General features: G+C 45.0%; 4 protein-coding genes across 8 annotated transcripts in view; 1 reads left to right on the top strand and 3 right to left on the bottom strand.

Moving 5' to 3' along the window:
- Nucleotides 1–308: 308 nt before the first annotated feature.
- Nucleotides 309–2834, bottom strand: LOC144214636 (zona pellucida sperm-binding protein 4-like). Its single transcript, XM_077743194.1, has 11 exons — nt 2410–2834; nt 2244–2344; nt 2004–2178; nt 1814–1936; nt 1562–1731; nt 1383–1480; nt 1159–1307; nt 912–1086; nt 661–796; nt 509–583; nt 309–432 (listed from the first exon to the last, which is right to left on the bottom strand). Exons 1-11 carry the CDS (start codon nt 2777–2779, stop codon nt 424–426), a joined length of 1581 nt encoding a protein of 526 aa, XP_077599320.1. The 5' UTR covers nt 2780–2834; the 3' UTR covers nt 309–423.
- Nucleotides 2835–3123: 289 nt separating this feature from the next.
- dus3l (dihydrouridine synthase 3-like (S. cerevisiae)) lies at nt 3124–7388 on the bottom strand. The gene is made up of 16 exons (XM_077743201.1): nt 7003–7388; nt 6769–6863; nt 6370–6610; nt 5903–6257; nt 5747–5814; nt 5426–5515; nt 5303–5344; nt 5076–5228; nt 4875–4991; nt 4730–4795; nt 4379–4489; nt 4195–4291; nt 4039–4114; nt 3749–3937; nt 3553–3681; nt 3124–3370 (listed from the first exon to the last, which is right to left on the bottom strand). Exons 2-16 carry the CDS (start codon nt 6846–6848, stop codon nt 3298–3300), a joined length of 1887 nt encoding a protein of 628 aa, XP_077599327.1. The 5' UTR covers nt 6849–6863; nt 7003–7388; the 3' UTR covers nt 3124–3297.
- Nucleotides 7389–7508: 120 nt separating this feature from the next.
- On the top strand, nt 7509–10027 carry cyp51 (cytochrome P450, family 51). The gene is made up of 10 exons (XM_077743196.1): nt 7509–7795; nt 7862–7960; nt 8131–8307; nt 8370–8496; nt 8557–8731; nt 8798–8917; nt 8987–9182; nt 9248–9343; nt 9414–9582; nt 9647–10027. The coding sequence occupies exons 1-10, from the start codon at nt 7631–7633 to the stop codon at nt 9823–9825; spliced, it is 1503 nt and encodes a 500-aa protein (XP_077599322.1). The 5' UTR covers nt 7509–7630; the 3' UTR covers nt 9826–10027.
- A 97-nt stretch (nt 10028–10124) lies between these two features.
- The window catches only part of akap9 (A kinase (PRKA) anchor protein 9), a 29818-nt gene continuing 27390 nt past the window's right edge, over nt 10125–12552 (bottom strand). For all 5 annotated transcript variants that reach the window (XM_077743188.1, XM_077743190.1, XM_077743189.1 and 2 more), the window contains 8 exons: nt 12018–12491; nt 11756–11935; nt 11472–11678; nt 11167–11390; nt 11005–11096; nt 10805–10928; nt 10593–10723; nt 10125–10526 (listed from right to left, as the gene is read on the bottom strand). In XM_077743188.1, the coding sequence (XP_077599314.1) occupies nt 10480–10526; nt 10593–10723; nt 10805–10928; nt 11005–11096; nt 11167–11390; nt 11472–11678; nt 11756–11935; nt 12018–12491 (1479 nt within the window). In that variant the 3' untranslated portion in view covers nt 10125–10479. The remainder of the gene's footprint in view (nt 10527–10592; nt 10724–10804; nt 10929–11004; nt 11097–11166; nt 11391–11471; nt 11679–11755; nt 11936–12017; nt 12492–12552) is intronic.

Here is a 12552-nt window from a genome sequence, read left to right as displayed (position 1 = left end):
TTTAAGCAAAAACTAGCTACGAAGTAAAAGGTGATTTAATAAGAGTTCATTTCACAATAGGACCATAAAGTCTATCAATGGGAATGTTTCTCCTACGTCTGGTGGCGCAAAGGATTGTGGGTTTTAGAGTTTGTTTGGACTACTTAGGGGATGAATAAATCAATTATATAATGTCCCTATCTGTGATAACCACTGATTATGTTTCCCATGGATTATGAGTAAAATTATTTCAAAATATAAAGACCTGCGGTAGCAACATTGATAAATGAATATATCTTTACCCAAAATTGTATTAAAACAGATACAAGTCTTATGAATAATTTTAATAGAGCTAGATGTGAAATATTACCAAATCGAGTTTTTTTTATACATTGTCTTTGAATATCCAATAAAACTTTTCCATTAATATTTCCAGGCAGCAGTTCACTGTACCTGCAAGGACAAAGATGATTAAAAAGTTTATAGAAATAAGATTTTGGCAGCAATATGCCAGATGTAAAAAACCCACTTTTCCATCAAAGCAGCGCTCCTCACAAATCTTTTCATCTGACCTGCAAACCTCTGAAGAGCACATGAAGTGGATCTGCATGGGCAACATTTACAGAAAGTTAGCCACAAGCATTTTTATCCATACAAATCCCAAAGTACTACAAATCTCACCTGTTCATTGAGGTAAAGTTTAGTCTTAACATCCATAAACTGAAACGCCTTGACCACAAAATGCCTCTGATGGCGATTTTGAGGCAAGTCAGCCATTTGCAGGATGGATACGCTTGGGTCATTCGGGTTGGCACACCTTCAAAATGAACACAATTTTTCGAGACATATTGTCAAGCCTTCAACTGCATATTCAGTGAGTGTCAACCAAAACTAAATTGGGTTGCTGACATGAAAGAAAAATGACAACTTACCCTTCATAAACCAACACCAAGGCATTCTTAGCGGAGCGAGGGTAAGCTAGACAGTACTTGACCAGAAGGGTTGCATTGGGTTTGGGCGACAGCAGTCTGAGTTCCAAATACACCGGTTTGCCCAGAATGTAGCGCAGCGTAGGGACAGACGGCAGGAAAGTAGAGAAGGTCTTATCTGTTTAAAAAGGCGAGAAAGGCAAATCCAATGGTTTCTTTTCCAGTACATCAGTATGAGGTAAACATTTACCTGTTGCAATTCTCAATTCCACGCCATATAAACCGACTGCAGGGATGGACGACGGCAAGTCGCGACTGGGGATCTTCACCATGTAACCCACGCTGGCAAACGGTTGATGGTCGTTAGCAGCCAAACTGTAGCGACACTCCACTGAGAACCTGAAAAGGAAAAATGCATTCTTAGGAATGAAGTAACAAATACATGGTAGGTCAATATCACGTAATAATGACAACCTTAATGGATCCGTTCTTGTGATGATGCCGTATTTGAGGTTGAGAGCTCGAATGAGAGTCTGAACTTCGGCCAAGTAGATCCTGGTGAAGCCTATATCCTGAAAATTAATGGTGACCTTTTGTCAGACGGCAAAAAACGTGCCGTATTTTGTAATTTGAGCCTGTACGAGGCAACTTACATAAGTGTGCGTGCCACATTCAGTGACTTTGAACTTAAAAATGGCAAAGTCCGGAGTCAGAACGATGGGTTTGCAGTCTGTTCCGGGAATCACCAGTTCGGCGGGATCCAAAGTCACGGATGCGTATGTGGAGCGGATGATGAAAACAAAATGACGATCCACCGTGCATTCTGGGATGGCAATTTGAAGTATAGGAATTGAAACTGTGCAAATGCGACACCATGCAATAAAGGATAAAAAAAAAGCTTTCACCATCCATTGGGTAGAAGCATTGGTAAGACGTAGGATTCACGCAGCATCCTTGCATTTTACATTCATGTGGCAAAATGCCATTATCACCACATTGAATCTGCTCTCGGGGGTCAACAGCACAATCTGAAATGCAACAAGACAACAATGATTGCCTCTCGATCCAAGAGATTTTTCAAAATCTTTAACTCACCAAGTGCCTTCGGTGGCGGTTGTGGTGGCGGCGGCGTGCGGCACTTGGACGCCCGGGCGCCGGACCGAGGCATTGCGCCAGGTGCGGACTCCCCATCCCGACGGCACGTCAATCTGGTGACTCGGGCCTCGTCCAACTCGCCTTTGTACATCAGCTGCAGGCTGTAACTGTCCATCTAGAAGAACTTTTGTCATTATTTGCGTTTAGTTTTGCGGCACAGTGACAAAACAGAGGGCTTACATCGTCCTCCTCGTTACATCCGGTGAACGGTACAGTCAAGGTGTTCCGAAGGCGGTTCACTTTAAGACCACATTGGGAGGTAGCTTGCAGATTTGGAGAGCCTAAGAAGAAAATATTAGAACACATTTGAATGTGTTTAGCCATAAATGATGGATCAAACACTTACCCATAACTTTGACGTCACTGAGCTGACCAAGCGGGAGAATGATCCTAAAACGTTCCTCATCACACAATAATTGCAGTCCACCTTGATCTGGGTCGATGGTGCTGGTCCAGCTACTCAGAGAGACTTCACCAGACTGGCCTCGGGTTGTCAGCTCAATCCCCTGTCCAGAATCGGGGTCCGATGTTTCCATTGCCTGAGGATCAGGAAAATCTTCTGCCTCTTTGTTATATCCATTGCTATCAGCATCTTCCTCGCCAAACGTCGTGATTTCAGGTAGCATAACTTCAAAACGTGTTTGGTCATTTTTCCGCCGATGCCCAGAAACCAGAAGAGCAAAATTCAGGACCACTAGCAGCCAAAGGCAAGCCATGTGGACCACAAAACAAAAACCCAACCTCGATATGGCAGAGCCTTTGAAATCCACACAGGTGACGCTTAATTGCAAACACCTGGTCGCTTCTGGTTGGTCAATTCCCAGCCAATTAAAAAGTAGGCGGGACTTAAATCCAGCCAGGTAACATGGGAGGGGAATTTGAGGTTAACATTTGCTTATTTGACAGCATGGTGGAGAGCGGTGAAAATGTATGCCTCATATTTTTAAAACTGTGAATTCAGATTATGTAGTTTGTGAGTTTTCTCCAGGTACTTTCCACCCACATCCCAACAACATGCATGCTAAGCTAATTAAAGACTTTGAATTGACACAAAATGACATTGATGATTCATGTGTGGCTTTATGGCACAGTCCAATAGTCTCAAATAATGTTTTTTTTACAGTCAAAAATAAATGAAATCTGCATAGCACACCACACACTTAATTCTTTTTAACTTGGACAAACTAAATTTTGCAGTTGATCGTCAGGTGAGGAGGGAAAAAAACAAACAAAATCACTTGTAGGAGTTGGCTTTGTGTTTGGGTAAGAAATTAAAATTTGGGGGCACAGGTCCAAGTAGCATTTCACTGGAAGAGAAAGAATAATAAAAACAAAAAGGTGAACATCATGAATACCAGCAATGAATAAATAGCAGCAACTTTAAAACTGCAAGGCAAATATACAATGATTGAGGGTCTTGGTAACACAACACATTTGTTGGGACTTTTTTCTACATTGCCAAAGTCACTCAAAGAGATTTGCCACCCACCTGATACGAACCCAGTCTCCGACATTTTGACTTGCCATCAGCGACTCCAGGAAATTCCTCCCCATGTAGTAAGGAGGCCTCTCATTGATCTTCACTGGCACTCGTTCCAACAGACCCACTGGAATATACCTGAAATCCAATTTTCCCCTTTTGAGTGTTTGTTTTTCAACATTTTAGGGGCCTTTATTTGTACTACCTGCACAAGAAAGACAACCACTCCAGCAGAAAAGTGCGTGTCTTCTCCACGCCACGAGTGTCCGAGCCCCAGTGCTCCAGACCGTAGTTACTAAAGTCCCGTAGAATGTCGAGGCGCTCGGATGACGAGATGTCCCAGTGACGGCTCTCCTTGATTTCCGTGAAGAGCCACGGCTTTACCAGAGCACCCCTGGCAAATAAAGACAATATGACCATATGACCTGTACAATCTGTTGTCCAATTGCCTTACCAGGACAGTGATTAAGGTTTCTAATAAAAAAAGACACCAACCTTGCGAGCATTATTCCAGAAACACCAGTCTCTTTGGCCCTCATAGCATCTTCATAGGACAGAATATCCCCATTACCTACAATAATTCATTTTATTTTAGTGCATTTGCTCCATATAAATCTATAATATCAATGCCAAAAACAGGCATTAATATACCAAAGAGTGGAATGGGGCTGGCCAACTTGGAGCAGGTAGTTATATAGTCCCAGTCGGCAACCTTGGTGTAGCGCTGTTCCCTGGAACGACCATGCAGCTAAATGATGGCACGGGTGCAGGGGGGAAATCTGTTAGAACACTTTTGTTTTACACAAAAAAAAATGTAGAGGAAAAAAATAATCACCGTGATCAGAGAGACTCCCCAATTGGTCATCTCTGGAATGAGTTTATGTGCAATGTTGTTCTTCTCCTGGACACCGGTGCGGATTTTCACTGTTAAAGGGACGTCCAGCACCTGTAGGTTACGTTAGAACTTTAGTTCATCCTGTCTTTGGAAAATTACTTGGTTGCAGTAGCAAGACAGACACAAGACACACAAGACATTGTAGAACTAGGTAAAAAAAACTGGAGCCTCACACAGGAAAGTCAAATGGTGGGGATTTTCTGCAGACCGACACTGAGGTTAATGCACAGTGGGAAAAAAATATTGACTCCCTCCAAAAAAAAATCCCACAAATTCATCTTACACACTCACATAGTTCATTCCCCGGATGATCTGCTCAAACTTGCGGGTGCGAGTCATCAAGCCGCAGCCTCCGCCCTGGGGATCAGAAAACAAGAGCATATTTTACTGTGTTGATATAATGAAAAAATAAATAAATAAAGAAATAACCACTGACCTTCTTATAAACAAGGTCAATTGGACATCCAGAATTGATGTCCACAAAGTCCACGTCTGTGTTGTTGTTGATGAGCTCGGCCACTCTGGTCATGGTGTCGGGGAAACAGCCCTCCACCTGATTTTTTTGTTATGTTTGAAACCCAGTGTGTCAGTGAGTGTATTTGAAGGAGATTTTGCGACGATTTGCAGCAACGGCCACCTGGACTCCGAAGAGATCTTCACTCTCGTGTCTCTTGAGAAGCGCCCACTCGGACTGCTGTCCCTGAAGAAGTTTGGTGCACATGGCCATCTCGCCGCAAGTAATGTCGGCTCCAAAGCGCTTGCACACGCGGCGGAATGGCAGGTTGCCACACTGAAGCAAAAACATTAAGACTCACATAGAAAATCTGCCCAGAGTGACACGACGTTCACTGTTGCAGCACTTACGGTTGTAAGTGGGGCGAGGTAGAGTTTGTCTTTGAAATCCACCTTCAAATCCATAAAGATGCTTATTAAAAACTCATTGTTTGGACTTGAAAATATTTCTCAGGCGAGGGGATTAATAGATACCTGCTTTTTTTCACAGCCTCGCAACTTGATGATATCGACGTCGGTCAATGCACCCACAGTTGTCGCAGTGGATGTTTTCTCTGAGTCCGCCTGTAAAAAAAAATGGAATTAGGCTTGGATAACACTCAAAAAAATGAATTTCATTTTGAAAATAATTGATTTTTGACACGTTTAAGTGTGGCATCTGCGCATGCTAATTGCATGTTTTGTCTGTATATTAACAATTCGATATGTCTAAAAAAATTGAGCACTAAAGTGGGTCTGTTGTATACAAAATTCCATATCACTAAGTATATGGTTGCATCACAAAGTAGAATTTACCAGTTTTTCGGCATCTGTAGATTCAGTCTTAGTCTCCACAATTGGATCTGCCTTTAAATCAGCTGTGCCTGGAAAAATGCATGCCCGATGAATAATTTTGGAATCCCTCATTTGAATCCCACTATCTTACATGCTGAAACTAAGCTACCTTCTTACCATTGTTCTGTTTCTTTCCATCCTTCTTTTCATTTAGCGTCTTCAGGTACTGGTCCGATTTCGTAAATGCGACCGAATGCTTTCGTAGTTGATTCTGAAGTTCCTTACTGAGGACATTCCGCACCGGTGTGCGGCCTTCGTAGCTTTTCACCACGTCCGCGTTTTCGGCGCTTTTCAAGTCAGCCGTGGTGTGCGCCCCGGCAAAGCGACAATAGAGGCCGTAGGTGCACTTCCCGTAGGTGTCGTAGACGTGGCAGCGTTTGCCGAGGTCGGCGGGCTTGCTCGCCACGTAGGCGGCGACATCGTGGTAAAAGCGGCACTTGTCGCCAAAGGGACAATCGCCTTTACCCTCACCCTGACGAGTTGAAAAAAGGGAGATATTCAGTATTACAGAAAATGGAATATTTGAAATACTAGGTTATATGCCCGGGTTTTAGGAAATGTCTAGGTTGCTTTGCATAACCTACCTGAATAACCGAGGTGCAAAGCCTTTTTTCATCGTAGGACGTGGGTTTCTTATGCGGTCTCCACTTGTTCTGCCCTCTGAGACGTTTGCCGTCCGGCTTGGCGCCTTTGTCCAGCTCCACGGCATCTAATTTGACTTTTTTTCGATCTGGCTCCTCTGTGGGATCACTTTTCTCGTCTCCTTTTGTGTTTCGCCACTCTGAGTCGAGGAACTCGTGGAATTTGTCTTTGCTGGTGATAAATCTGCAAATGCCACAAAGGGGTGGGTGTGGTTGGTTAAGTGACATCGTTTTGTGGCCATGTTCATGCATTACATATCTCATTCGTTTAATCAAATGGAACTAATTTGTAATACTTAGTATATGGGATTACATACAGTTTTGAACTTTGGAATGACTCACTCTGGTTTGAGGGCTGCTTCCCCTTTAATTGGAGCCTCAGTTGTCATTTTTGGAACGGTTTCTTCTACAGGTTTTTCCATCACATTGGGTTGTTTCTGTTTTGACAGCACATGCATGAATAATCAATTACAAAGACAGAGGAATTAAAAATAAAAATGTCATCAACTTATTAAGTGGAGTCGAAACAATGCGATGTAGTGCTGATTCATGGTGAATTATTATCATGGCACTTACTAGTTTGCAGGTGTTGACAGCCGAGTTTTTACTGTCTAAGATCACAGCTAACGTGAAGCAATTATGACGATTTATTCCGTCGATTTATGCGCGTTATATTTTACTGTAATCAAGTGTGGAAAATATAATGAATACATACATTTACGTCCACGATAATGTTGATATTGCAAGAAAAAAATAGTGCTGCAAAAACGTGAGCAACCGGCGGTGCAACAATAATTAGGTCCGGAAAGAAATTGGCTAAGAAATATTTTAGATGATCAAATACTGTATATTTTGTGAGAAAGTTGCTATGACCTGACTTATGTGTATAAAAAAATAGATTTTGTTAAGAACAAATAACAATAATAATAAATAAAGACATTTTAAGATCGGTACTATTTGAACACGTGATGACATCATAACGCCCGAGATCGGTTCAGAGGGAAGCACCCAATCACAAGAGGAGGTTATTGACAAACACAAAGTTAACAGCCAATCCGATTCCTCTTTTGGTCAGGCGTGGGCGGGTCAGTCGTTGACAGGTAGAGATGCTGAGGCAGTAACACTGGTGGTCCAACAATTTTGACGCGAGGCTGGCTAACTTTTAATCCGCGATTCGCCTACTAAAGATTCCAAAACTTTAAGCATGTCCATGCATTTGTATCAAATGAGCACCAGGCTGCTCGAAGACACCGTTGGCAAAATGAACGAGAACCTCCCTTCCTTGATCCTGGCCGTTACTACTATCATTCTCACAATGGGATACTTTTACAGCAAAATACTTCTCAGACGAACTTCTGACAAAAGTGTGGTGAGTCCCATTAAAGTTTGTCAAAGTGACGCTTGAATCCTAATGTGTGCTTTTCTTTTATAACAGAAATACCCACCTTACATCTCTTCCTATGTCCCCTTTTTGGGTCATGCTGTTGCATTTGGCAAAAGTCCTATTGATTTTTTGGAGAATGCCTATGAAAAAGTAAGTAGAAGTGGACAGATAATATGATTAGTGATATAGGATATAGTATGTCATTAAAATGTATATACAAAATTATAGCAGATGTAAGACAACATTTATAAATTATATATTCGGTCCTATGGACCTAATTAGCTTTGAAATAGCTCAATAGAATTCCTGATCTTCTGCAGTACGGACCCGTTTTCAGCTTTACAATGGTTGGTAAAACCTTCACGTACCTTCTGGGAAGCGACGCCGCCACGTTGCTCTTCAACAGCAAGAACGAGGACCTAAATGCAGAAGACGTCTACTCCCGACTCACTACTCCAGTCTTCGGCAAAGGCGTCGCCTACGACGTAGCCAACCCAGTAAGTCGCCATCGCCAGTCGTGGTTGAGACGAAAAACATCTCACCTCGGACGTCCATTCAGATATTTCTGGAACAAAAGAAGATGCTGAAGACAGGCCTAAACATCGCCCGATTTAAAGAACATGTCAAAATCATCGAGCAGGAGACCATGGAGTATTTTCAGAGATGGGGAGACAGCGGCCAGAGAAGTAAGTCATCGACTTACCGACGCTTTTGGCGCATTTCCAAACATCTCCAAAATCTTTCAGATCTCTTTGAAGCATTATCCGAGCTCATCATCCTGACAGCCAGCAGTTGCCTTCACGGCCAGGAGATCCGCGACCTCCTGGACGAGCACGTGGCTCAGCTCTACGCCGACCTGGATGGAGGTTTCAGTCACGCCGCTTGGCTCCTTCCTGGATGGCTGCCACTACCCAGCTTCAGGTGAAGCGCCTTCTGGTGGTGCCCTGGCACAACACACCCTCTTAAGACACTTTTTTTCTACTTTAGAAAGCGGGATCGAGCTCACCGGGAGATCAAGAACATCTTCTTCAAGGTGATCCAGAAGCGAAGACGCTCCGGGGAGAAAGTAGATGACATCCTGCAGACGCTGGTGGACGCCACTTACAAGTAAGAAAAAATAAGTTCATCCAGGTTCCATAGTTGTTCAATGCACTTTTTTTTGACCCCGCCCCAAAGGGACGGACGTCCACTATCAGACGACGAGATCTCCGGCCTCCTCATTGGCCTCCTACTGGCCGGTCAGCATACGTCGTCCACCACCAGTGCCTGGTTGGGCTTCTTCCTGGCCAGAGATAAAGCCGTGCAGGAGCACTGCTACGCCGAGCAGAAGGCCGTATGCGGTGATACCCTACCGCCCCTCCACCTCGACCAGGTACGGCCATCTTAAAAAAATAATAATAATAAGATTACAAAATTTGATATTGACAAATTCTTCAGTTGAAGGAGCTGAACCTATTGGAGCGCTGCTTGAAGGAAACCCTGAGATTACGCCCGCCTATCATGACCATGATGAGGATGGCCCGATCTACTCAGGTAAGGACATTGATGGAGACGGACTAACAATTTAAGAGTTCAGGACGATAATACCTTTTTTTTCCCGTAGACGGCATCAGGTTACACCATACCCGCGGGACACCAAGTGTGCGTCTCGCCGACTGTCAACCACCGTCTGCGGGACACGTGGCAAGAGAGGATGAGCTTCGACCCAGAACGCTACCTTCATGATAACCCCGCCGCCGGAGAGAAGTTTGCCTATGTGCCCTTTGGAGCAGGTTTGGAAAACAACAAAATCAATCCCTGGAACAACATATGATTTTATTTTTCTCCATTTTTCAGGACGACATCGCTGTATCGGTGAGAATTTTGCCTACGTACAGATCAAAACCATCTGGTCCACGATGTTGCGTCTGTACGAATTCGACCTGGTGGACGGTTACTTTCCAACTGTGAACTACACCACGATGATACACACCCCTAACAATCCCATCATTGCATACAAGAGAAGAAAACCTTGACCAATTGGAAGTGAAAAGAAATTTTCACATTAAATGGACCACTATTTGTGTCCAAGCATGCTTGGATAGAAGACTGCAAATCACGATGCCTTCAATGACCCTGTAAATTGTGGAATATAGTTGTGAAATGTTGAGTGTCTTTCATTCTGTAAGGTAACAAAAAAAGAGTAAGTTAAAAATACATTTTTAAAAGTGGAAATGATTCAGAGCTTCTGTCATTGTTTTGTAAAATGTTGTCAACCTGAAAATAGCATATGGGTTAACCTAAACAATTGGTATTTTCAAAAAAAAAGACGAACTGAAATCTTCTCCTTTATTTGTTTTTGACAAAATAGCCAGAAAAGCATCTATAAAAATAGGCTCTCTACAAATAGTGTTCAGGCCTTGAAACAAATCAAGTACATAGAAGAATCCAGTTCAGCCAACCATCACCCGCGCAAACATAAACATAAATTAATCTCAGGAAACCATTGCTTAAATTACCCATAAACAAAATGTACATCACTTCTGATTGAATTAAATTACACGTCATTCGAGTGCACACTGATATTTTTTTGTGTATTTCCGAAGAAAAAGACAAAATCATTTTGGTCCATGTGGGGAAAAAAACAGTTTTCATGGTAAAAGGCAACTCATGTCGTTTTGTTCGGCATTTTATCTTCTCAAGCTGAAGTGCAGTGGTGCGAGTGAAGATGAGGCACCTGCAACAAAAAATGCATTAAAAACGGTGGTATACGCGCGGCATGGTGCAAATAAGCGAGGAGGACCTGGTGTGACGCTCCCTAATCTCCTCTGAAGGGCCTCCAGTCTGGATATGTAGTCGGTGAGGGCCCGGTCAGGGTCATAGCTCTGCAGGTGGGAGCAAGTCAGCATCCCTTGGTCTCCAGCCGCGTGAAACCTTCAACGAGTGAGGGACGGAACGTGAATGGGAAGAGACGTGGTTCGGCCTCAGCCTGACGCTTCTGGGATCTCGCCTTACCTGTGCTGTGCAGCGGAGCCGGGCGATCTGGGGGATTCTCGCCCACTTCGTCCCCTGCTTGAGCTCCCTCCTCGTTCCCGGAAGACGTCGACGCCAGGGTGGAGGTGATCTCTCTCGTCGGTGCCTAAAGATCAAATAAAAATTGTGTCAACACACCCCTTGTGTTGAGATGTAGCTCCTCCCAATATATATTTTTTTACCAATAATCCGTGTGGTGTCACTTTTCTGGGAAATGCAGCAAATGTTGGACGTGCCTGTGGTTTTATGCCATCGTTTGACCAAGAAACGCATTCTAGAGAAGAGAACAAAAAAAACAAGCTGGGCAAAAAGTCCATTCATTTTTTTTTAGTGCATTGTCTGACCTGGAAAGGGCGATGGAGACGCGCACGGCCGAGCGGAAGCGCGTTAGCCCCCTCCCGCGTTGGCCCCGTGGTCCGTCCAGGGGCCGTCCTCCCATGCGGGACAGCAGCGCCAGAGTGGCTTCCTCGCATTCTTGGAAGCCTCCTAAGAGGAGCAGCAGGTACTTCTTCTGGTAGATCAGAGCCTTCCGGAAACTCTCGGAGCGCAGATATCGACCGTACATTTTCTGCGCGGACACAAAAGTCCAAACTAAGGACACAGTCCACTAGAAAAGGTCTTGTAGCATGTGTGGTTTGAATGGTCTGACCTTCAGCAAGGCATTGTCTGCCTCTGGTCCAGTTATTTCCCTCAGCATTTCGCTCCTCATCTCCCCTTTGAGTCGGGCCACCTGAGCGAGGGCCTGATCCAAAGCCTTCTCCAAACGGACCTTCTCTTGACTCCAGGTCTCTTTTTCTCGAGTGAGCATCGCCATGTCGGTTAAGTCCGGCCCGGACGCTTCTTTCCGTCCGCCGGACTGGTATTTGGAATCAGAGGTGGACGTTCGGTCAATCCGGAATAAATCATCGGCGGCGTGGTGGTGGTCCCACTTACCGTGTCGCCGGCGTGCCGACAGCAGCGGAGTTGTTCCTCGAGGCTCAGCGTCTGGTTCCTCAAGTCGTTCTTCTCTTCCGTCAAGCGGCCCACGAAACCTGTGAGCTCGGCATTTTGACGGAGGAGACGCTCGGTCAGGGAGGAGCCCGAAGAGGAACCTCCCGCCAAGAGGATGGCGCTCTGATTGGAAGGGTAACAAAGGAAAAGTGGAAAATTGTTCCTCCTTTGGGTACCTTAATGCATTATGGGCATTCGCGCTAACCTCGTTGATGGAAGGGAGGCCCGGAGATTGCTGCAGCATGCTGATGACATCATCGACACTGGACCGGAGCAGGGATAGCTCATCCTCGGTGATTTGGGCCGCGCCGTCGCAAGCCACGCCGCGGATCTTGGAGGCGAGGAGGTGCAGTTTCCCCAAGACGGCGTCTGCCGTGCGCCAAGGCCCGTGGTGGTGTTGGTGGTGGGCACGCGGTGTCCCCCATCCGCCGCCGCCGCTGTCCCGAGCGGAGCTCTCCTCCAGTTTTTTTTCCTCCTGCAGCTTCCTCCGGCGGGATTCCTCAGTCGCCAGCTGGTTCCTGGTCTCCGATAGCCGGGATTCCACCCTCTCCAGCCTGGCTTGGACATCTAGCAAAGCCTCGTGGCTCTGCTTGGATTCGAGGTTCACTTGGTTTAACTCTTGGTCTTTTCTCAGAACCTCTAACTTGGCAGCCTCTATTTCGCCAAGGAGATCCAAGACCTGGAGTAAAAAAATGTACAGTCATCTCTGGCACCGTCACTTATCGGAAATCCACAATTTT

This window comes from Stigmatopora nigra, chromosome 21, assembly GCF_051989575.1.
Source record: "Stigmatopora nigra isolate UIUO_SnigA chromosome 21, RoL_Snig_1.1, whole genome shotgun sequence".
Lineage (NCBI taxonomy): Eukaryota > Metazoa > Chordata > Actinopteri > Syngnathiformes > Syngnathidae > Stigmatopora > Stigmatopora nigra.
Note: the sequence above shows the minus strand (reverse complement) of the source record. Positions and strands in the feature narration are given on the sequence as shown.